The 24,433-nt window shown below is 38.6% G+C and overlaps 1 protein-coding gene across 3 annotated transcripts in view; it reads left to right on the top strand.

Moving 5' to 3' along the window:
• Positions 1-24,433, top strand: part of NELL1 (neural EGFL like 1) — a 950,583-nt gene that overhangs the window by 248,448 nt on the left and 677,702 nt on the right. For all 3 annotated transcript variants that reach the window (XM_053561806.1, XM_053561805.1, XM_053561807.1), the window contains one exon: positions 5,932-6,060. In XM_053561806.1, the coding sequence (XP_053417781.1) occupies positions 5,932-6,060 (129 nt within the window). The remainder of the gene's footprint in view (positions 1-5,931; positions 6,061-24,433) is intronic.

Genomic DNA, 24,433 nt, shown 5'->3' with positions numbered 1-24,433 from the left:
ATTTTCCTATCACTTCCTCTTGCTCTTTAAGTTCTCGTGCCTGTGGAAGTTCACAGCCCCTTTTCTAGTCAGCGGCATGGAGGATAGAAAGCTTCAGAGTCCTGCTCCAGAGTTCACCTGATGCCAATCTTCATCAGACCGACTCCAATATATTTTTTCTAATTTTAATATTAGGTGTATCCAGATTAAGTAGAATGATTTTGAAGTATTTCTTCTTTTTCTATTGTCTATAAGATTTTGCATGATCTGTTTTTTGAAATTATCTTTTATTTTTATTTATAACTATTAGTTGTCTATTCTTTGATACTTTGGGAAAAAAATAAGAAGAAGTTAATTGATGACTCCATTCTGCACCTGAGTCAAAGCATTCTATAATACACATACTCTTATTTGACAATGTGAATATTACTTTCTTTGCATTACTATTATTATTATTGCTTAATACTTTATTGCAGCAATCATCTGATTTCTTTTCTGAATGTATTTGTCTTCATTATTTGCAAGGTTTTTGTTTTTGGTCCTTATCTTAAACATTGTTATTGTTGTTAAATTTTAAGCCTTTTTAATTTTGTGAAGGCAAAAATTGGAAGCCTAATGAACACATGTATATGTGAAAATAAAAAAAATAAAAAAATTGTATATCGAAAAAAGATAGTTCTAGAATGTCAGCCTGAAATGAATTAAATTTGGAGTTCATATAGTACAGTGATTTACATATTTTTTATGCCAGAAACTGTCATTCATATGATCAGTGTGTCAAAAATATAAAAGCACAGATATTCTGTGTGAATCAGGGGCAGGGAACTTGAGCTGTATATAACACCTCATGTGTACTCAGGGATCTGAGGAATATGGTTTGAAAAGCACTGATTTCATCCTTGCCCAGTATACATACATACCTAGAGAGGCAAAGTGATTTATGCAATTTTTTAACTGCAGATCCTGAATAATTAGGTCTTCTGATTTCTATAAGACCAATATGTGATATAGCACAATAATTATTCACTAAAATGTACTGATTTAAAGATGATTAAGAACCTTCACAAGTTTCATCATAGGTAATATCATATTTTGTAGTAGGTATAACCTGTTCCTCCTACTTCACCTAAAAATGATGTACTATGTATAATATAGTATAGCAACTATTTGAACATTTGGTAGAGATAACAGAGTAAGGGTAAAAAATTAAAAAGGCAAAGAGCAGAAATACTGGAAAAGGGTGATTCCATTGAGACAAGCAAATACACTGGAGTTGGTGTTTTCTCTGGGTCCAATCTCTGGTGTCTAGTGGTTGAGATTCTGGTTGCTAATGAACACTGTGTGAGCAGATAGGAGGCAGCCTGGGGATGGTATGAAATACATAAATCAAGACCCTTGAAGGGTAAATCCCTCAGTGTATGAACTAGGAAAAATTCACTCTGTGAAACGAGACTTACCTGTCAGCATTGACTCTAGATGAAGGTCTAGAAGGGAAAAGTTTGCATCTTGAAAGCTCAGGGCTAGATTTCATTCTACTTGTGTGGCTAAATTCTCATGAACCAAAGGAAAATATCGTTTAAAGTGGTCTTGGGTTGAGAGTCCCCTCTGGCACCTGACAAAAACAAACACAAATCCTCTCTGAAAAAAATATAGTTTAAAAACCCAAACCTCAAATAACTCCCACAGATTAAATTTCAGAAAATGTGAGCTTGCAAATAAAAGAATCACTCAATACCCAAGAAAATAAGCCATTGTGCATGATACTCAACTAATTACAAAATCAGATGCTCAAAGATTGAAGATACGTGTGTTAGAATTATCAATGTAAAATATGCATATGTTATATATTTAAAACATTTTTTTAATAAAAAGAATGGAATAATAAGACTATTAAATCTGACCAAGCAGATTAAAAAAGAATAAAATAGAATTCTAGAAAATAAAATTATATAATAAGTGAAATTAAAAATTGCGTAGGTGACTTAAAGAGAATATGACACAGCTCAAGAGAATAAATGAACTGAAACACATCTGGAAGTTACAAAGAACTGAGCATATAAAATAATAGAAATGGAAGATATGAAAGGAAGTCCAAGTAACATGGAAGAAAGCTTAAGAAGAAAGAATGTTTATCTCATTAGAATCCAGAAAGAGAAGATAGAGAACATGGTGAAGAGAGGATGTTTGAAGACACAGTACCTAAAAATTTTCCAAAATAAAGATTTTATCAATCATCTGATTCAGGAATACCAAAAAATTCTAAATAAAAACAAATTCACACCTGGAAACCTTAGAGTAAAACTCAAGAATACAAAACCAAACCAACCAACAAAACAAACAAATTAAAAAAAAAATCTTAAAAACAGCCACACAGAAAGGGATTACATCATACAAAGAAATGACTATTAAATTAATACCTGACTTCTAAGCAGCAATAATGGAAACCAGAAAACGGTGGATGGACTAATATTTTAAAACGTTGAGATAAAATAACTGTATAACCGTGTATGAGTATAGTCTAAAGATATGTAGATACATTAAAATTGAGCAACTCACTATCAAAAGATACTCACTCTAGGAACTTCAAAGGTTACATTAAGATGAAAAACAATTATCCTGGAAAAAATGGCAGGGATTCAGAAAGGAACATGATGTAAAGAAAATGTTAAATGGGGCTAAAAATATATGTTCCTGGAAACATATTTGAGAGTATTTCCAGCAGGTTTAGTTCCAGACCATGGCAACAAAATAAATGTTGCAATAAGGTAAGTCATGCAAATTTTTGATTTCCCAGTGCATATAAAAAAGTTATGTTTCCACTATACTGTAGTTTGTTAAGTTGCCTTTGATAAAGGTAAATGTTGTAATTGAAAAATATTTGGGGGGGGTAAAAATGATAATGGTCATCTGAGCCTTTATCATGTCATAATCTTTATGCCAGTGGACAGCCTTGCCTCAGTGTGGCTGGCTGCTGACTGATCAGCGTGGTGATTGCTGAAGGTTGGGGTGGCTGTGGCAATTTCTTAAAATAAGACAACAGGGAAGCTTGCTGCATCAATTGACTCTTTCATCAAAGATTCCCTTCTAACATTCAATGCTGTTTGATAGAATTTTATCCCTACTAGGACTTCTTTCAAAAAAATAGTCAATCCTCTTAAACTCCGATGCTGCTTTATCCATGAAGTTAATATAATATGTTAAATCCTTTGTTATAGTTTCAACCAAGTTCACAGCATCTTTACCAGGAGTGGATTCCATCTCAAGAAACCACTTTCTTTTCTCATCCATAAAAGGCAACTCCTCATTCATTCATATTTTATCATGAGATTACAGCAATTCAGTCACATCTTCAGGCTCCACTTCTAATTTGAGTTCTCTTGATAGTTTCACCACATTTACAGTTACTTCCTCCATTGATGTCTTGAACCCCTCAAAGTCATCCATAAAGATTGGAATCAACTTCTTCCAAACTCATGCTAAGGTTGATATTTTGACCTCCTCATAATTTCGTTAATGACACCTAGAATGGTGACTCCTTTACAGAAAGTTTTCAATTATGTTGCTCTGATCCATTAGGAACCACTGTCTATGACAGCTATAGCCTGGTGAAATACATTGCTTAAATAATAAGACTTGAAAGTCAAAATTACTCCTTAATCCAAGGGCTTCAGAATTGATGCTCTGTGTTAGCAGGCATGAAGACAACTTTGAAGTCCTTGTATATCTCCACCAGAGCTCTTGAGTGACCACATGTACTGCCAATAAGAAGTAGTATTTTGAAAGAAAAATTTTTTTTTTTCTGAGCAATTGGCTCAAAAGTGGGCTTAAAATACTCCGTAAGCCACACTTACAAACAGATGGGTGATACCATCCAGGCTTTGCGTTTCCATTTCTAGAGCACAGGCAGAGTAGATTCAGCTTAATTCTTAAGGGCCCTAGGGTTTTCAGAGTGGTAAATGGGCATTAGCTTCAGCTTCAAATCACCAGCTGTGTTAGCCCCTCACAAGACAGTCAGCCTGTCCTTTGGAGATTTGAGGACAGGGATTGACTTCTCCTCTCTAGTTATGAAAGTCCTAGGTGGCATCTTCTTCCAGTGGAAGGCTGTTTTGTCTGCATTGGAAATCTGTTGTTTATTGTGGCCCTCTTCATCCATGATTGTCTAGATAACGTCTACAGCTTCTCTGTTTGTGCCTGCTGTTCCACCTTGGAGATGGCTTTTTTTCCTTAAGTCTCACGAACCAACCTCTTCCAGCTTCCAGCTTTCCTTCTGCAGCTTCCTCACCTCTCTCAGCCTTCGTATAATTCAAGTGCATTAGGACCTTATTCTGGATTAGGCTTTGCCTTAAGGGAATGTTTTGTTTGCTTGGATCTTCTGTTCAAACATAAAACTTTCTCCATATTAGCACTAAGGCTGTTTTGTAGTAAGCACTTTTAATTGCCTTCAAGAAATTTTTCTTTGCATTTACAACTTGGCTGTTTGGTGCAAGAGGCTTAGCTTGTAGCCTGTCTCAGATTTTGACATGCCTTCCTCACTTAGCTTAATCATTTTTAGCTTTTGATTTAAAGCAAGAAAAGTGACTCTTCCCTTCACTTGAACACTTCAAGGGAATTGTAGGGTTATTGATTGGCCTCATTTCAATATTGTCGTGTCTTAGGGAATGGGGGTGCTGCAGAGAGGGAGAGAGACAGAGGAATGGCTGGTTGGTTGAGCAGTCAGAACACACATAACATTTGTTAAGTTTGCTGCCTTATATGGGCGTGGCGTGTAGTGCCCTCAAACAATTAGAATGGTAGCATCAAAGAGCAGTGATCGGGCGGCACCTGTGGCTCAGTTGGCAAGGCGCCGGCCCCATATACTGAGGGTGGCGGGTTCAAGCCCGGCCCCGGCCGAACTGCAACCAAAAAATAGCCGGGCGTTGTGGCAGGCGCCTGTAGTCCCAGCTACTCGGGAGGCTGAGGCAAGAGAATCGCTTAAGCTCAGGAGTTGGAGGTTGCTGTGAGCTGTGTGAGGCCATGGCACTCTACCGAGGGCCATAAAGTGAGACTCTGTCTCTACCAAAAAAAAAAAAAAAAAAAAAAAAAAAGAGCAGTGATCACGGATCAAAATAACAGATAATAGTACGTTTGAAATATTGCAAACATTACCAAAGTGTGACATAGGGACATGAACTGACCGTATGCTGTTACAAAACCTGCTGCTAACTAACTTGCCTGATGCAAGTATTACAGATCTTCAATTTGTAAAAATGTGTTATCTGTGAAGCACAATAAAACAATGAGCTATATATATATATATATATATATATATAAAATGGAATAAAATGTGGAATATTCATATTATGGACTATTATACAAAATTGACCAATGAATGAACTATAGGCATTGATATGGATGGACAGATAAGATGCATACCATGGAAGATATGTACAGTATGATTTCATTTGTACAAAGTTCAAAATGGGCAAAATTAAAGGATATATTATTTAGGAATAAGCACAAATATATAGTACAACTATAAAATGTGCAGTGGAGTGATAGTGGCTGGGAGGAGGATTTGTTGGGGAGGTATGATCAAGCAGTGCTGATAATCTGGTTGTATTTATTTCAGATATTCATAGATTTATATACTCTTTTTTATATATTATGAATTCTATAAGAAAACAATTATGAAAAGTGTAGTCATGTAAGAAGGTAGTAAGAAAATGATTCAGGATCAGCATGGGTAAAAGCTACCACACAGGAACAACCTTAGGAAATTCGAGTATTGGGGCAAAAATCCTCTTAAGCATGGTACAGCTCCTTCTCCTCCCACCGCCTCCCTAGTTTCTCCTTGCATATGGCTGAAGTATATCGTCCTGCATAGTGACATATAATAGTAAGTTTCATGCTTTATTATTTGGAGGTCTTTTAGTTCATCCTTTTCTGATATAAAATTTTATTTCCTCCTTCTAGGTCATAACTTCTGTGCAGAAGGACCTAAGTGTGGTGAAAATTCAGAATGCAAAAACTGGAATACAAAAGCTACTTGTGAGTGCAAAAGTGGTTACATCTCTGTCCAGGGAGACTCGGCCTACTGCGAGGGTGAGTAAGCTGTTTGCCGAAGGCATTTGTGAGAAACTGGCTAAGAATTGTGTTTCTGGTAGATTAAAGCGTGAGAGCCACCACTTGGCTCCTGTCCTACGGGATTCTATAAGAAATCCTATTAACTACTGAAGGTACTCGATTCTCCTGGTTTATCCAGGTTGCTTAGTAGCAGGAGAAAGCAAGACCTTTGAAGGTAGTTAGGAAACATAGCAAATAGAATTAGCAGGGTCATATCAAATCCCATGTTCTATTGTTACTGTATATAGCAACCACTGGAACAACTATAAACATACCATATTCTCTTCTCTTGTTTGAGGAGGTTGTTATCTTCATGTTCAATTACATGTTACATGGTGGATTCTTTTTTCCAATGACACCTTGACATTACCTTATATGCACCTGTCGTCACTTGCCGAGGTCAGAGTGTCTTTTTCAAGTTGGGTTTCTTAATGACTGATTCACGCATTGCCAATCCCAGTCTCTATTAAAAGTCACAGTGATAGAGGGACTCATAACTTTGGTAAATGGGCTGGTGTTGTTACAGTGGGTTGGTGGCCTCAAGCATCACAGACCCACATTTTCTCGCTGGAAAGAACAACCCCTCTGTCTTGTGAGAATCTCTCTTTCAAAGCTCAGGTCTCCAACCTGCTAGGGAAGCACTGTATGACCCCGTCATTTTAACATGCAGCAGAGATTAGCTCCAACCCTCCCCTGTGGGGTATGGGGTATGTATAGTTCCATAATGTCTGAGTCCATCCAGTCCCAAGGTGCTCACTGCCTTCCTTCCACCAATCTGCAGAAGCTCTAATAGGCAAAATAATGGCTGAACTGTTTTTCCGCTTCTTCTATTTATTCCTGCCATTTTTACTGATAAAATATTGCACCATGGTTATTTATTAATTAGGAAGGTAGCTCTCTTGAATTGAATGAATCCTGCAAAATCCCAGTCCCTCTCCTTTAAGTGATTTGGTTGTCAAGTAGTTCATGTGTTCTTAAGGTAAAAAACAATATTAAGCAATGATAGTACTGGTAGAGTTCTCTCCATTCCACTGTCTTGCAATTGATCCTTGAACAACACTGGTTTTAATTGTGTGAGTCCATTTATATTCAGACTTTTTCAACCCAATGCAGATTGAAAATAACCTACCTAAGTGCCCATAGATTCCTAAGTGGATAAAGAAACTGTGGTACGTACACACACATGCACACACTCACACACACACCATGGAGTACTACTCAGCCACAATAAGGAGCGGGATGATGTTGTTTGCTGCAATTTGTATGGAAATGGAGATTGTTATCCAAATGAAGTATCTCCAGAGTGGAAAGTCAAACACCATTTGTTCTCACTAATAAGTGGGAACTAAATGATGGGTGCACATGGGCACAAAGAGACATAAAGGATGGTAGAAACCAAGAATAGGGAGGGTGGCAGAGGAAGTGTGGAATAAAAACTTAACCTGCTGGGTACCATGAATACTCTGCTGGTGATGGACACACCAAAAGCCCTGACTTAAGCAGCACTATGCAGGGTATTCACATATTTAATAACAAAAAATATTTGTACCCCTTTTTTTGAATTAAAAAAAAGATAGTATAGTATTTGCAGGATGAAATTCCACATGTACTGAGGGCCAACTTTTCCTATAAGTTCCTATAAGATTCCGCAGGACTTACCGTGAGACTTGAGTAGGCATGGAGCCTGCTATGCATGGGTGGCCTGGAACTGCTGAGTATACCAAGGGAAGACTGTTTCTTGTTAACCTCTCTTTAACTTTTGGCTTTAACTAAAGACCTCTTTAGTTATTAAGGGAAGGTACTTAATTACCACTAGTGATCAGTAGCTTGTAGGTTTTTATTTTTTCATTTCTTCTGAAAGACTTTCTTTATTACTGCCTTGGTTCTCATTAGCAATATATTCCTACAGATGGTTTTTTTCTTCTTTTTTTTTTTTTTTTTTTTTTACTGCTTTTTTTTTTTGCTTGCTTTATAGATCTGAACTTGGTTAGGGAGACAAGCCATTTGTGAGAATGAAGCTGTCCCTTTGGCTATGAACCTTTTCATCTGTCCTCTGATAATATCTTAGTTATTTGGAGAAAGATGACTATTAATTTCAATATTTCACATTAATATAATTTTTTTGATCTTATGCAATCATCTATCAGAAAATTAATGTAATTAAAAGATTAAAAATGTGAATATCTTCTCTATTGACCAAGAAAAAGTTCTACAAGCCAGGTAATGGTCTAAAAAATTTTCTTTCTTATCTTCTTCACTATGTGGGATAGACTCTGAATACTTATAAAAAAATCATAGAAGGAATGTCAGAAACAATTTAAACCCTGATTTCCCCTCTAGCAGACCTTTTAGTTTTCCATTGGAATGAGTACAGCCACCAATCCTGGCTTCACTTGTCTATTGAGACCTGGCAGAATATGGAAGAAAACTGCTTGTCTCATTCTCTGAGAAACTCCTTTCATTTCTCCTCCTGGATATGATTTTTTATTGCATAGAATCAGCTCCAGGAGGAGCCTTCTGTGACATCAACTTGCTCTTTAGTACGAGGCCTTATTTTATCATTTATTTTGAAGAATTGTAAGTCTGCATCACTGTTTTCTTGAACATGCTGCTGCTTCACCTGGTGTATGAGCCTGGCCTTGTGCCGGTTTGTGCTGTGTGCTGCCTTGGGTAATTGTGATGCGCTTGGGTTTCAGTATGAAGACTTTCCACAAGTTGCAGAGGACTCGTTTAGGGACAGAAGGATAGCACCTCAGGAGAAAAAGCAAAACGCTGGAGCCCTCCTTGTGTGTTAAGAATAGAGCCAACAGTTAAAGCAGGGGTCATAGACTGGGCATTTGGAGGGGAGGAGAACCAACCAGAGTCAGGACCACCATTGAGAGCAGATGCCTTTCTCCCCTTCCATTCTGCCGTCATCAGCATTTGAACTTGGGTCTTTGGGCTTATGTTCCTGTGATTCCATGGTTATGGCCATAGATCTAGCTACGGTGTCCTCACACTAGCCTTCTAAACGAGGGAGGACAAGTCAAGGGTTAAAACCTTTCTCTGTGTGAGGTTCTGTCTTTTTATGCTCCAAGAGTTCTTCCTAGAAGTTTTCCTCTCCACCTCACCCCCACCACTGCACATGCAGAATCTGTCCCCTGTTTTATTTTTCAAACCTGGGTTATATCTCCCTGCCACACACAAATCCTTAATGGTTGGGAAAAGTGAGTGAGATAAATATTCGGGCTAATTGTGTTTATTTCCTAGACCTGGAGAAATTGGCTTCCTTGAAAACAAGTGATCATTGTCCTTTGCCTGAACCAAATAGGGTTGCAGCAACAGGAGGAAGTCATAAAAAATCATGTCTACCCAATTATTTTATGGTTAAATTCAGATATGGCCACTTCCCCAGCTCTCTCTTAAGAATTTCTCCCCGGGGAGATCCACTAGATAAACTTAGGGCTAGCCAAGCACTCACGGGTACTAGAGACTCTGTGGGTAGGTTCGTCATCTCACCACAGCCTAGAAAGAACTAGATACTTATAAATTGCCTCAGGCAAGATATTTTTACCCTGAGTAAATGGAAAGAAGAATGAAAATGCCCCATATTGTAAAAGCCATGATGAACAAGGCTGGCTTACAAATTAAAACAAAATATTATGCACATTGTTCAGGCTGTCTTGAAAAGCCCATTCAGACTCAGCGGAAAAAGAAGCACAAAAGACTTTCCATTTTCTTAACTTCCTAGGGTAGCAGCAGAGATCTGGTGCATTAAGAACTCCTGCTCTGTAGAGATTGTCGTGGAAACTTCCTGGAGAAGATATGGGAACTCCTAGCCAATCAATAGAACATAATAAGCCCTTTTGTCAGCTATGATACAGTTCACTGGAGGTTGTTTCATTTTACCTCATCTGATTCAAGCAAGAGCACTCCCCATTTTGAGAACTGCTTTTATTGGATTTTAGAGCTTTATGAAGCTGGTTGACTGAGGTTTTACCCCTTTGTATGACCTATTCGGTGGGTAGATCTTAAGTAGTTTCTGCTGTATTAGTTTAAATTAGTAGTGTCTGAGCAAAGCATAGTAATAGGTGTCCGACTCTTGAATTTTGAATCTATGTACAATTTTTCTGCCTGCAGTAAAAAGTTATTTAGAAGAGTAAAGAACAGTGTGATTGTCACATGTAACATGCACCACGCCATCTGTCGGGTATGGAAGGTAACAAAACTCGCATTAAATGGTAATACCTTTTACTTGCAGAGTGTTCTGAACTTTTCAGACTCCTTCTATATACAGTATACATTTTTTTTTTTTTTTTTTGAGATGGGGTCTTGCTCTGTTGCCCAGGCGTGAGTACAGAGGCATGATCACAGCTCACTGCAACTTTGAATTCCTGGGCCCAAGTGATCCTCTTGCCTCAGCCTCCTGAGTAACTGTCATGTCTGGCAGATTTTTAAAAAACTTTTTGTAGAGATGGGAGTCTCACTATGTTGCCCAGGCTGATCTTGATCTCCTAGCCTCAAATGATCCTGCTGCCTCAGCCTCCCAAAGTACTGGGATTACAGGTGTGAACCACTGGCTCGGCCTATACATGTTACATTTTCGAGCCTTAAAATGCATCTGTGAGGAAAGTGGCAGCACTGGCCACATTAATGCCATTTTGCAAATGCAGACACGAAAACTCAGAGTGATAAAGTGAAGATATACTCAGGCCATTTCCAGTTCAGGGCTTTCTGCCTGACTTACATCACTCTCACTCTCTTACCACCCACATTGTTCCGATGCTATGGTGGTGTTCAGAATATTGACTGCCTTGTTGATCCTGCTGACCTCAGGTTTAAGTAATAAAATGTGAGTGAATGTGACATGTGCCATTTCAGAGCAGAAGCTCTAAAAGGTTTTGCAGGATACCACCTCATTCTTTTTTCTCCTTGATACAATAACTGGGAGTGCTCCGCATCAGGGCCTCTCCTCTGGCCCGGGTCCCAGGATGAAGATGACATGGAGCAGTGTGACAACTGACAGATGGTGGGTATGTGACACAGGTGAGACATAACCTTGTAGACCACTGGGATTCACGAGACTTGTAGGTGACCAAGTTACCTATCACCTTTGCATAACAGCATGAGCCTGCTGATACATTTGCCTGAATTAATTGAGGCAAATGTCGTGGCTTCAGGAGGATACCACCAACTCAGTGCTTATAACTGAAAGCAATTTTTGACAGAGCAAGAATATAGTTATCAGAAAAAGTATAAATTTGGGGAAGGGGGGGTTATAGCATGCGCTCTGGCCCTACTGCCAGGCAATGGATTTTTTGCAGGCCACAAGTTATAAATTAGTGTTGTGTTATGCCAAATCCAATATGGTAAATTAAATTTCCTAATTAAGATGACAATGAGGCAAAGCATATCAGAAATACAGCAAATTGCAAATTTAGTCAATTAGTGTGATATTCACTAAACATTTAATAGATCATAACAGTTATAATTATCATCATTGTTACTAACTTATTAATGTTTTGAGGATCTTTTTGGAATTGGAGAAATGTATGCTTATGGACACCAATACTTTAAGAAAGAGATTGTACCTTTTTGGAATAATTGCAGGTAGCAGGGGAGAGTATTTCTAGATGGAAGAACCATTTCGATCAGTTCTGCAGGGGCATATTGGTGGTGTTAGGGCATCAAACATATATATTTTAAAATATATTTAAAATAAATATATTTTATTATATATATATTTTATTATTTTTTGAGACAGTCTCACTCTGTAGAGTGCTCTGGCCTTCTAGCTCACAGCAACCTCAAACTCTTGGGCTTGAGCAATCCTCTTGCCTCAGTTTCCCTATTACCGAGTTTTTCTATTTTTAGTAGAGACAGAGTCTTGCTTTTCCTCAGGTTGGTCTTGAACTCTTGAGCTCAAGCAATCCACCTGCTTTGGTCTCTCAGAGTGCTAGGATTATAGGCGTGAGCCACCATGCCTGGCCCGTAAAAATTTATAAAGATGGATTCATTTCTTCCTTGGAAGAACACAAGTAGAGCCATAGTCAAGGGAATACTTTGGAAAAAATGGTAATGGCATGAATTTAATAATTCCGTGTAACAAAACTACTAAAATGTCTGAAGCACAGCAGCTGATTAGCGAGGTAATTTAGAACTTATTTCATGAAACTGGAGGTGACCATGAAGGGTTTGACCCTTTGAGTGGTAAGAGGCTGGCTGGGAAAGTAGTAGAGAGATCATAGTGCAAACAGAAATCAGCCCTTGGAGTAGCTGAGGGGGTATTTCATGGCGGCAGAGGCTGGTGTGAACACACTTCCACGGAAACCAGACCCTCTAAATTCTTGATTATGAGAACGCATAGGAATATGGTCTAGTGTGCTTAATTACACTTCTGATTAGCTCAGATTAATCAGGCAATTTTTTGTTTTTCACAATTTTTGCATCTAAATGTTTTGCATTTTACAAAATGTGTGAACACGATGATCCATGTAGCCCAATTTGTGCATAAATCTGGGCTTGGGTCTCCTAAAATCTTGCTTTTTGTTATAACAGCAGTAATTAAGCTGCTATAACAGAATGCCTGTACTTAGGTAATTTATAAATAGCGGATTTTTTGTTATCTCACAGTTCTAGAGGCTGGGAAGTGTAAAATCAAGGTGCTGGCGTCTGGCGAAGGCAGTTTTAATTCTTCATCACAGGCTGAAGGTGGAAGGGCAGGGAGAGGGCGAGGGAGGCCCCGGACTGGCCTTTTCACATGAGGGCAGAGCCCTCCTTGCCTAATCGCTTCACATAGGTCCCACCTCTTAACGTTGTTACAATGGTAACTAAATTTAAATATGAATTTTAGGGTACAAACATTCAAACCATAGCAGGAATCCAAAGCCTCTTCTGGTTATTCGTTGTTGGGAAAAGCTTAACTTTTAGTTGCTGCTTTCATTTATTTCCAGGGATTCAGAATGCTCAAGATAAGTATTGTTTTATATTTTTGTTTTATATTCAGAGTACCTTGGGGTATCCCTTTTTCTTCTGTTTAATTATCTTGCCTGATTAATGGACAGACCTTCTGGTACCTAGTTATCCGTCAAACTCCATCTCTCCTTCTACAGGACACAGGGATTTCTAGCTTTTGCTTTGTTTAAAATTACCCACGTGTCCTCTTCCTCCCAGCAGCAAATGTGGATGAGCCTTCTTATCAGCCTGGCTTTCTCTGCCTTTGCTTTTTCTTTCTCTACTTGGCAAAACCATCTATCCCTGCTCTCCCACCTACTTAAACTCTTACTCTCCAATGCTCTGACACGCACACATGTATACATCAATTTCCTCTTGGAATTGTAACAACAACAAAAAATAAAATCCCAATCCAAATCCTGGTTATTCCACTTGGGTTAAACCAAGGGGTTACTATGAAGCTCTCTTGCTTAGGAAACACCCTCGGTCTAACCAAGTGGGGCTATGGACAGGATTGGAGGTTAAAATAGCACTCTTTTAATTTTCTTAACCAGACTTCAAAAAAAGTTCATTTTCAAGATACTGTGTGAAATTTTTAGTCATTTTGAAATAAAAATGTTGTAAATAGTGTCTAAGTTTCAAGGCCAGCTCATGGAAGCCCAGTAAATTCATCATATAGCTGAGCTATTATATTACAAAGCTCTCCCAAGTTCCAGAGTCTTGAAAACAGAGGGCGGTGTGCTTTTCTCCCAATCTCAGCTATGGGCACATCCGTTCACTAAGTTGCTCAGGTCATGAGACATGGAAGTCATTCTCAGTTCTACTCTTTCCCTCATCGTGAACATCTGCTACATCAGGAAGTCTTGTTAGCTTTACCCCCACAGTGAATCACAAATTCACCCAAATTGTGCTGTCTTCACTGCTGCCACCCAGCCCAAGTGTCTTTCATCTTCAGACTAAGGACTGCAGTGGCATCTGCTCTTTCCGACTCATGATCCATCCCCGAACATCTATCATAGTAAGTTTTCTGAAGTATAAGTCATGTTATGTCACCCTCCTGTTTAACATTGTCTCATGGCTCCCGTGCCTCTTAGAATAATGACCATACTTGGTCCTGTGGAACATCATAAGTGAGCTGGAACCTGCTTACTTCTCTGAATTCATCTTGGTCCATCTTCTGTTCACCCTCCTGTCACCACACTGGAATTTCTTGTGTCCTTCCAATAAGCCCACGTTCTTTCCTGGAGCTGAGAGGCCTTTCACCAAGATCTTTGCAAATCTGCTTTCTAGTGATTGTTCAAATTGTCGCCCAAATGTCACTTCTTTAGAAAGATCTCCCCTAACCACCCTTGCTAAATTAGCTCTGCTACTAGCCTGTTACTTTCTATACCATTTGAATTTAATTTGTTTAATTTTCTTTGTAGCATTTCTTTTTTTTTTTTTTTATTGTTGAGGATTCATTAAGGGTACAATAAGCCAGGTTACACTGATTGCATTTGTTAGGTAAAGTCCCTCTTGCAATCATGTCTTGCCCCCAGAAGGTGTGGCACACACCAAGGCCCCGCCCCCTCCCTCCTTCCCTCTCTCTGCTTTTCCTCCTCCCCCATGACCTTAATTGTCATTAATTGTCCTCATATCAAAATTCAGTACATAGGATTCATGCCTCTCCATTCTTGTGATGCTTTACTAAGAATAATGTCTTCCACTTCCATCCAGGTTAATACAAAGGATGTAAAGTCTCCATTTTTTTAATGGCTGAATAGTATTCCATGGTATACATATACCACAGCTTGTTAATCCATTCCTGGGTTGGTGGGCATTTAGGCTGTTTCCACATTTTGGTGATTGTAAATTGAGCTGCAATAAACAGTCTAGTACAAGTGTCCTTATGATAAAAGGATTTTTTTCCTTCTGGGTAGATGCCCAGTAATGGGATTGCAGGATCAAATGGGAGGTCTAGCTTGAGTGCTTTTGAGGTTTCTTCATATTTCCCTCCAGAAAGGTTGTACTACCTTGCAGTCCCACCAGCAGTGTAAACATGTTCCCTTCTCTCCACATCCATGCCAGCATCTGCAGTTTTGAGATTTTGTGATGTGGGCCATTCTCACTGGGGTTAGATGGTATCTCAGGGTGGTTTTGATTTGCATTTCTCTAATAGATAGGGATGATGAACATTTTTCATATGTTTGTTAGCCATTCGTCTGTCTTCTTTAGAGAAAGTTCTATTCATGTCTTTTGCCCATTGATATATGGGATTGTTGGCTTTTTTCATGCGGATTAATTTGAGTTCTCTATAGATCCTAGTTATCAAGCTTTTGTCTGATCAAAAATATGCAAATATCCTTTCCCATTGTGTAGGTTGTCTCTTTGCTTTGGTTGTTGTCTCCTTGGCTGTACAGAAGCTTTTCAGTTTAATGAAGTCCCATTGGTTTATTTTTGTCGTTGTTGCAATTGCCATGGCAGTCTTCTTCATGAAGTCTTTCCCCAGGCCAATATCTTCCAGTGTTTTTCCTATGCTTTCTTTGAGGATTTTTATTGTTTCATGCCTTAAATTTAAGTCCTTTATCCATCTTGAATCAATTTTTGTGAGTGGGGAAAGGTGTGGGTCCAGTTTCAGTCTTTTACATGTGGATACCCAGTTCTCCCAACACCATTTTTGAATAGGGAGTCTTTCCCCCAAGGTATGTTCTTGTTTGGTTTATCAAAGATTAGGTGGTTGTAAGATGTTAGTTTCATTTCTTGGTTTTCTATTCAATTTCAAGTGTCTATGTCTCTATTTTTGTGCCAGTACCATGCTGTCTTGACCACTAGGGCTTTGTAGTTCAGACTAAAATCTGGTATGCTGATGCCCCCAGATTTATTTTTATTACTAAGAACTGCCTTAGCTATACAGGTTTTTTTCTGGTTCCATACAAAACGCAGAATCATTTTTTCCAAATCTTGAAAGTACGATGTTGGTATTTTGATAGGAATGGCATTGAATAGGTAGATTGCTTTGGGAAGTATAGACATTTTAACAATGTTGATTCTGCCCATCCACGAGCATGGTGTGTTCTTTCATTTGTTAAAATCCTCTGCTATTTCCTTTCTGAGGATTTCATAATTTTCTTTATAGAGGTCCTTCACCTCCTTCGTTAGGTATATTCCTAGGTATTTCATTTTCTTTGAAAGTATGGTGAAGGGAGTTTTGTCCTTAATTAGCTTCTCATCTTGACTGTTATTGGCATATACAAAGGCTACTGACTTGTGGACATTGATTTTATATCCTGAAACATTACTGTATTTTTTGATGACTTCTAGGAGTCTTGTGGTTGAATCTTTGGGATTCTCTAAGTATAAGATCATGTCATCAGCAAAGAGGCAGAGTTTGACCTTCTCTGCTCCCATTTAGATTCCCTTTATTTCCTTGTGTTGCCCAATTGTACTGGCTAGAACTTCCAGCACTATATTAAATAGTAAAGGTGACAGAGACAACCTTTTCTGGTTCCATTTCTAAGAGCAAAAGCTTTCAGTTTTACTCCATTTAGCAAAATATTACCTGTGGGTTTGTGTCATAGATAGCTTCAATCAGTTTTAGAAATGTGCCACCTGTGCCTATACTCTTCAATGTTCTAATTAGAAAAGGATGCTGGATTTTATCAAATGCTTTTTCTGCATCTATTGAGAGGATCATATGATCTTTATTTTTGCCTCTGTTCATATGGTGGATAACGTTTATGGACTTGCATATGTTAAACCAGCCTTGCATCCGTGGGATGAAACCTACTTGATCATGATGTATGACTTTTTTGATGATAAGCTGTAATCTATTGGCTAGGATTTTGTTGAGAATTTTTGCATCTATATTCATGAGTGAGATTTGTCTGAAATTCTCCTTTTTGGTTGGGTCTTTTCCTGGTTTCGGTATCAGGGTGATGTTTGCTTCGTAGAATGTGTTGGGGAGGATTCCTTCTTCCTCAATTTTTTGGAATAATTTCTGCAATACAGGAATAAGATCTTCCTTGAAGGTTTGATAGAATTCTGGTGTGAAGCCATCTGGACCAGGGCATTTTTTGGTTGGAAGATTTTTTATTGTTTCTTTAATCTCAGTTCTTGAAATTGGTTTGTTCAGGAGCTCTATTTCTTCCTGGCTAAGTCTAGGGAGAGGTTGTGATTGCAAATATTGATCCATTTCCTTCACATTGTCAAATTTCTGGGCATAGAGTTTCTGGTAGTATTCAGAGATGATCTCTCATATCTCTGTGGGATCAGTTGTTATTTCCCCTTTATCATTTCTGATTTAGGTTACTAGAGATTTTACTTTTCTATTTCTTGTTAGTCTGGCCAAAGGTTTACCTATTTTATTATTTTTTTCAAAAAACCAACTCCTTGTTTCATTAATTTTCTGAATGATTCTTTTGTTTTTAATTTCATTGATCTCTGATTTGATTTTGGAGATTTCTTTTCTTCTACTGGGTTTAGGCTTAGATTGTTCTTCTTTTTCCAACTCCATAAGATGGCTTGTTAGTTTGTTGATGCGCTCTCTTTCTGTTTTTCGAATGTAGGCATCTAAAGCGATGAATTTTCCTCTCAAAACTGCTTTTGTAGTATCCCTCAGGTTTTAGTAGCTTGTGTCTTCATTGTTGTTATGCTCATGGAAGTTAATGATTTTGTGTTTTATTTCTTCCTGCACCCATCTGTCATTCAACAGAAGATTGTTTAATTTCCATGTCTTCGTGTGGGGTCAAACGTTTTTGTTAGAGTTGAGTTCCACCCTTAGTGCCTTACGGTCTGAGAAGATACAAGGTAAAATTTCAATTCTTTTGATTCTGTTGATATTTATTTTGTGTTCCAGGATATGATCAATTTTGGAGAATGTTCCATGGGGTGATGAGAAGAATGTGTATTCTTTATCTTTGGGATGAAGTGTTCTATATGCGTCTATCAAGCACAGTTGTTCTAGGGTCTCATTTAAATCTCTTATATCTTTCTTTAATTTCTGTTTAGAGGATCTGTACAGGTCTTTAAGAGGAGTGTTAAAGTCCCCTGTTATGATGGTATTATCAATATCATATTGCTGAGACTGAGTAAGGTCTGTTTCAAGAATCTGGGAGCATTTAAATTGGGTGCATAAATATTTAGAATTGAAATGTCTTCTTGTTGTATTTTTCCCTTGACCAATATAAAGTGATCATCTTTGTCTTTTTTGACTTTAGTTGCTTTAAATCCACATGTATCTGAAAATAAGATTGCAACTCCTCTTTTCTTCTGAATTCCATTTGCCTGAAAAATTGTCTTCTAACCCTTGATTCGGAGCTTTAATTTGTCTTTTGAAGCCAGGTGTGTTTCTTGCAGACAGCAAATGGATGGCTTGTGTTTTTTAATCTAGTCATCCAATCTATGTCTCTTCAGTGGGGAATTCAAACCATTAACATTTATTGAGATAATTGATAAGTTTGGTAATGTTCTATTCATCTTATTTTGTGAGAGTCCATTGCTTAGTTTTATCTTTTGCATCAGTGTGGAGGTTAGGTTCTGTCCTTTAATTTCTGAGTTTTTACTTTGCTGCTGATCCATTGTGATGGTCAGTGTGTAGAACAGGTTGAAGTATTTCCCGTAGAGCTGGTCTTGTTGTGGCGAATTTCCCCAATGTTTGTATATCCATAAATGATTTGATTTCTCCATCAAGTTTAAAGCTTAGCTTAGCAGGGTACAAAATTTTGGGCTGGAAATTGTTCTGTTTAAGTAGATTAAAGGTAGATGACAATTGTCTTCTTGTTTGGAAAGTTTCATTAGAGAAGTCTGTGGTCACTGTGATGGATTTGCCCCTGTAGGTCAACTGGCGCTTACTTCTGGCAGCTTGCAGAATCTTTTCTTTTGTCTTGACTTTGGACAGGTTCATCACAATGTGTCTTGGAGAAGTTCGTTTAGAGTTTAGGTGACCTGGGGTCTGATATCCCTCTGAAAGCAGTGTGTCAGAATTTTTGGTGATAGTTGGGAAATTTTCTTTTATAATATTCTCTAGTGTGGCTTCCATTCCTCTGGGGCAGTCTTCTTCCCCTTCTGGGGTTCCTACAACTTGTATGTTGGAACGCTTCATAAGGTCCCATAATTCTGACAGTGAACATTCTTCTTTCTCTCTCTTCTTTTCTGCCTCTTTTACTATCTGAGTTATCTCAAGGACTTTGTTTTCTATCTCTGAAATTCTTTCTTCTGCATGGTCTAACCTGTTGCTGATACTTTCCATTGCATCTTTAAGTTCCCTAATTGATTGCTTCAGTTCCTTCAGCTCTGCTATATCCTTTCTATATTCTTCATATCATTCATCTCTTATTTGATTCTGTTTTTGGATTTCCTTTTGGTTATTTTCCACTTTATTATCCATTTCCTTCATTCTTTCCATCATTTCCTTCATTGTTTTCATCATGTGTATTCTAAATTCCCTTTCTGTCATTCCCAACATTTCTTTATATGTGGAATCGTCTGTAGTACCTACCTCATGGTCCGTTGGAGGGGCTGTTCTGGACTGGTTCTTCATGTTGCCTGGAGTTTTCTGCTGATTCTTTCTCACGAGTGCTTTCTTTTATGTGTTTCCTTGCCCTAATTTTCCTTTCACTTCCTCTTGCTCTTTAAGGTCCCATGCCTGTGGACTAAGGTTTCGAGGAGTCCTTTTGGTATAGGACCAGAAGGATGAGAAGGCTGAAAAGCAAGAAGGGTTGAAAGAAAGAAGGAAAGAATGAAAAAAGAATAGAGAAAGGAGAGGGGGTAGGTAAAAGGAATATCGACAAAAAGAAGAGAGGCACAGAAAGAGGGAGATAGAGCAATATAGGTGTACAGTAGGGTACTTTGACATAACCTTAAAAAATCCCAACCTCTGGGGGTGCCCGGTTGGGTGGTTCCCTTGAGGTCAGCAACTCTTTGCTAACCTGATCAGACACAGCACCCCACCTCCACCAAGTAGAGAGGAAAGACAAAAATGCTATAAATCAAACCAAAACAAGCAAACAGAAAACTTTACGGGAGAAAATTAGGTGAAAAACCGAATAATAGGGGTAGAAACACTAGCAAAAATGAAGTTCTAGTTATTGGAAAAGGCAACAATGTGAAATTGTATTTATACTAAAAAACTGGAGAAAGAAAAAAGTTGTATGGAAAAGGTTGAAAGTAAAAAACAAACAACAACAGCAACATCAAAATAAACAAAAAACAAAGAAAATCAAAAACAACCCAAAACAAAGCAGTATATGCATGTTGTTGAATATTGTCTGGGAACAGGTGGTCTTCTGGGGTATGAGATGTTAATTACAATGCTGATATGACTGGAGGCCTCCGCTGATATCTCAAACCCCATAGGGTAGACACCGTATGTCTCTCTTCAGCCCTCTTCAAAGGCACTTTAAGCTTCTAAACTTGCTAAGTAGAAGCTTTCCCAGGAAAGTGTTTGTCACTGGAATCACTGCTGAAGTTGCTATCCACTTACCCAGTGTGCCGATACCGGTCTCACTCTGCCCCTGAGGGTTAGGGCTATAAGGCAGCTCAGACCCCGTCTTTAGGCTGCTCAGTCACTAGGTTACTAGGTCACTAGGTCCCGCCCGATCCTTGCTCTGCAACCCCTAGGGTGGACCTTTTTGGGGCTGTTCTCTCACATTGGCTCCCTGCAGCCCTCAGCCAAACACTATTAGCTCCATCCGTCCGGCTCAGTGGCTCAGTCTGGTATCCCAGGCAATGCCCAAAGTTCTCCACTCTCCCGCTCAAGCTCTCTACAAGGCAGTTCAACTGAGTGCCAAGTCCAAAAACATCAAAACAGTTCACAGGTAAGACCTTTCCAGTTTGCAGTCTCAGCTGCACTTACAGCTGTCGGTGGGATGAGACCTATTGAACACACGCGATTACTTGCCAGTTTTCCACTGTTTTCGTCTTCCTCTTGGGGTCCAGAAGTCTCTCGCTGACTCCCTGTATCCTCAAAGGGATGATTATGAGCAGATCCCACCAGTCAGAGATGCCTGGAGTCTTATCTCCCCAGACTCACGGTGCCCAGATGCAAGGAAGCTGTTACTCAGCCGCCATCTTGCTCTCCCTCCCGCATTTATTTTCTAAAATTGTGCTGTTTACTTGTTTGTGTTTTTCTGTTTAAAGGTTTATTATCTGACTTTATCCCTTTAGAATGGAAGCTGCATGAAAGCTGCAGTTTTATTTTATTTACTGTATATCTAGCACCTAGAAGAGTGGAAAGTACATTATAGACACACAAATATAGAAATGAAGGGAGAAGGAGCCAGTGTGAAGCTGATTCATACCTTTCTACATGTGACTCTGCTTTCTGTGTCAGACTTGGCTTATTAGAGTTGCTGAAGTGCTGCTTTTTAATTGCAGAGTCTGTGGGTTAGGGCTGCTTCTGCTAATGTTTGCTAATACTCAGCCCATGTAATGTTGAAATGCTGCCTGTTAACTTTATTCTGTATAAATTGCACTGTCTTTATTTGCTACAAATGGTTTTTACTTCAGCACATGGCAAGAGGCTAGGTCTCCCTTCCTGCTGATAAGAAAAGAATCATATTCTGGAAATTGTTTTGGTCAGTTGCTTATAATAAAAAAAAAGAAAAATAATTCTTGGTAGCCTAAGATATCAGCAACTTTTCTTCCCATTCACATAGACTTTCAAACGGATGTTCCTGGTTAACAAGTGACTCCCTTGAAAACTATGATTCCTCTTGTGGAATATGTACAAGTCCAATATGTGGTTTCTAAGGTCACCATGGAAGGGGAAAGAGAATGGACAGTCATCAGTGGGAGGTTTTTATGGGCTAGTGAGGGCTCACATTTCCATCAGCTAGACCTCAGTTGCTCACGATACATGTATCTAACTGCAAGAGAGGTTGGTAAATGTTCTCTAGCTATGTGCTCAGGAAGTAAACACATGTGTTTTAATGAATAGTTTTCTGGTCTTATCAGATTGCCCGATTATTAATTTTTTAAAAAAAATTTGGAGTATTACAGGGGTGCACACATTTTGGTTATATAATTTGCTTTTGTACATTTTAAGTGAAAGATCTAAGTATAACCAGAATGTGTGCTTTGGACTGGTTAGGTATGAATTTACTCAATTATTCCATTTTTAAAGCTCTCTTTCATTAGTTTTAAGACTTCAGCTTTTGTTTATTTCCTGTGTCCTGCCAAATGGGCCTCTTCAGTTGATTGTATGGAAACTGCTCACTTGGAGACTAGACAGAATGTTAACTGCTCTCCCAGCCCCCTTGTAGTTTCTGGTTGGCATTATCTCCAGGCTTCCCTGTCACCCCCACTGCATCACTTCATCTGGATTTGTTCGATCTTCAATATATCTCATGTCCCCAAATGAACCATCTCTTTGTTTTTCTCCAAACAAAATTCAGAGTTTTATGCCAGGAAGAAAGCGATACATGAAACAAGCTTGCACACATCTATAAATGATTGATATCCACCTCACCTTGCCAGAGGTAAATGTATGCTTTAAAGAGGATGCTTGTTAATTAAGAAAATACCCAAATCATTAAATTTCGAACAGCAGTACAAAAGGAAGTAAAAAATTCAAGCAATATGAATACACAAGACTGTGAGCTCTTAGTCAGGAGGACTAAGCGTATGGGAGCTTGTCTGGTGGTCAGCTATCCTTGAGTATTTCTGCTTTTTAACATTGTCCCTTCTTCTGTTTGTTTCTTTCTTTATTTTATTTTATTTTTTATTGTTAAATCATAGCTGTGTACATTAGTGCAATCACCCATTCTAAGATGCACCATAGATGTGGCCCCACCCATTACCCTCCCTCCACCAAAACCTCCCCCCTCCCTTCCCCTTCCTTGGCCCTTTCCCCATCGTCTTGTGCTATAGTTGGGTTATAGTCTTCATGTGAAAGCTATAATTTAGCTTCATAGTAGGGCTGAGTACATTGGATACTTTTTCTTCCATTCCTGAGATACTTTGCTAAGAAGAATATGTTCCAGCTCCATCCATGTAAACATGAAAGAGGTAAAGTCTCCATCTTTCTTTAAGGCTGCATAGTATTCCATGGTATACATGTACCACAATTTGCTAGTCCATTCGTGGGTCAGTGGGCACTTGGGCTTCTTCTATGACGTAGCAATTATGAATTGGGCTGCAATAAACATTCTGGTACAGATGTCTTTGTTATATTGTGACTTTTGGTCTTCTGGGTATAAACCTAGTAAAGGAATTATAGGATGGAATGGCAGGTCTATTTTTAGGTCTCTAAGTATTCTCCAAACATCCTTCCAGAAGGAACGTATTAGTGGGCATTCCCACCAGCAGTGTAGAAGTGTGCCCTTTCCTCCACATCCACGCCAACATTTCTGGTTTGGGGATTTTGTTATGTGGGCTACTCTTACTGGGGTTAGGTGATATCTCAGAGTAGTTTTGATTTGCATTTCTCTGATGATTAAGGATGATGAGCTTTTTTTCATGTGTTTGTAGATCGTGCGTTGGTCTTCTTTAGAGAAGTTTCTCTTTAAGTCCCTTGCCCACCCTGAAATGGGGTCACGTGTTCTTTTCTTGCTAATAAATTTGAGTTCTCCGTGGATTCTGGTTATTAGACTTTTATTGGAGGTATAACCTGCAAATATTTTCTCCCATTTCTGAGGGCTGTCTGCTTGCTTTACTCACTATGTTCTTGGCTGTGCAGAAGCTTTGTAGTTTGATCAGGTCCCAGTAGTGTATTTTTGATACTGCTTCAATTGCCTGGGGAGTTATCCTCATAAAATATTCACCCAGGCCGATTCCTTCAAGAGTTTTCCCTGCACTTTCTTCAAGTATTTTTATAGTTTCATGTCTTAAGTTTAAATCTTTTATCCAGTGAGAGTCTATCTTAGTTAATGGTGAAAGGTGTGGGTCCAGTTTCAATCTTCTACAGGTTGCCAGCCAGTTTACCCAGCACCATTTGTTAAATAGGGAATCTTTTCCCCACTGAATGTTTTTAATTGGCTTGTCAAAGATCAAATAACGGTAAGTAGCTGGATCCATCTCTTGGTTCTCTATTCTGTTCCAGACATCTACTTCTCTGCTTTTGTGCCAGTACCATGCAGTTTTGGTCACTATTGATTTATAGTACAGTCTCAGGTCTGGCAGCGTGATTCCTCCTGCTTTGTTTTTATTGCTCAGTAATGTTTTGGCTATTCGAGGTTTTTTCTGATTCCATATAAAATGAAGTATTATTTTTTCAAGATCTTTAAAATATGACAATGGAGCTTTAATAGGAATTGCATTAAAATTAAATATTGCTTTGGGCAGTATGGACATTTTAACAATGTTGATTCTTCCCAGCCATGAGCATGGTATGTTTTTCCATCTGTTAACATCTTTGGCTATTTCTTTTCTTAGATTTTCATAGTTCTCTTTGTAGAGATCTTTCACGTCCTTTGTTAGGTATACTCTCAAATATTTCATCTTC

The sequence above is a fragment of the Nycticebus coucang genome, chromosome 14 (assembly GCF_027406575.1).
Source record: "Nycticebus coucang isolate mNycCou1 chromosome 14, mNycCou1.pri, whole genome shotgun sequence".
NCBI classification, from domain to species: domain Eukaryota; kingdom Metazoa; phylum Chordata; class Mammalia; order Primates; family Lorisidae; genus Nycticebus; species Nycticebus coucang.
The sequence above is the reverse complement of the archived record's forward strand: the minus strand, read 5'-3'. Positions and strand labels throughout refer to the sequence as shown.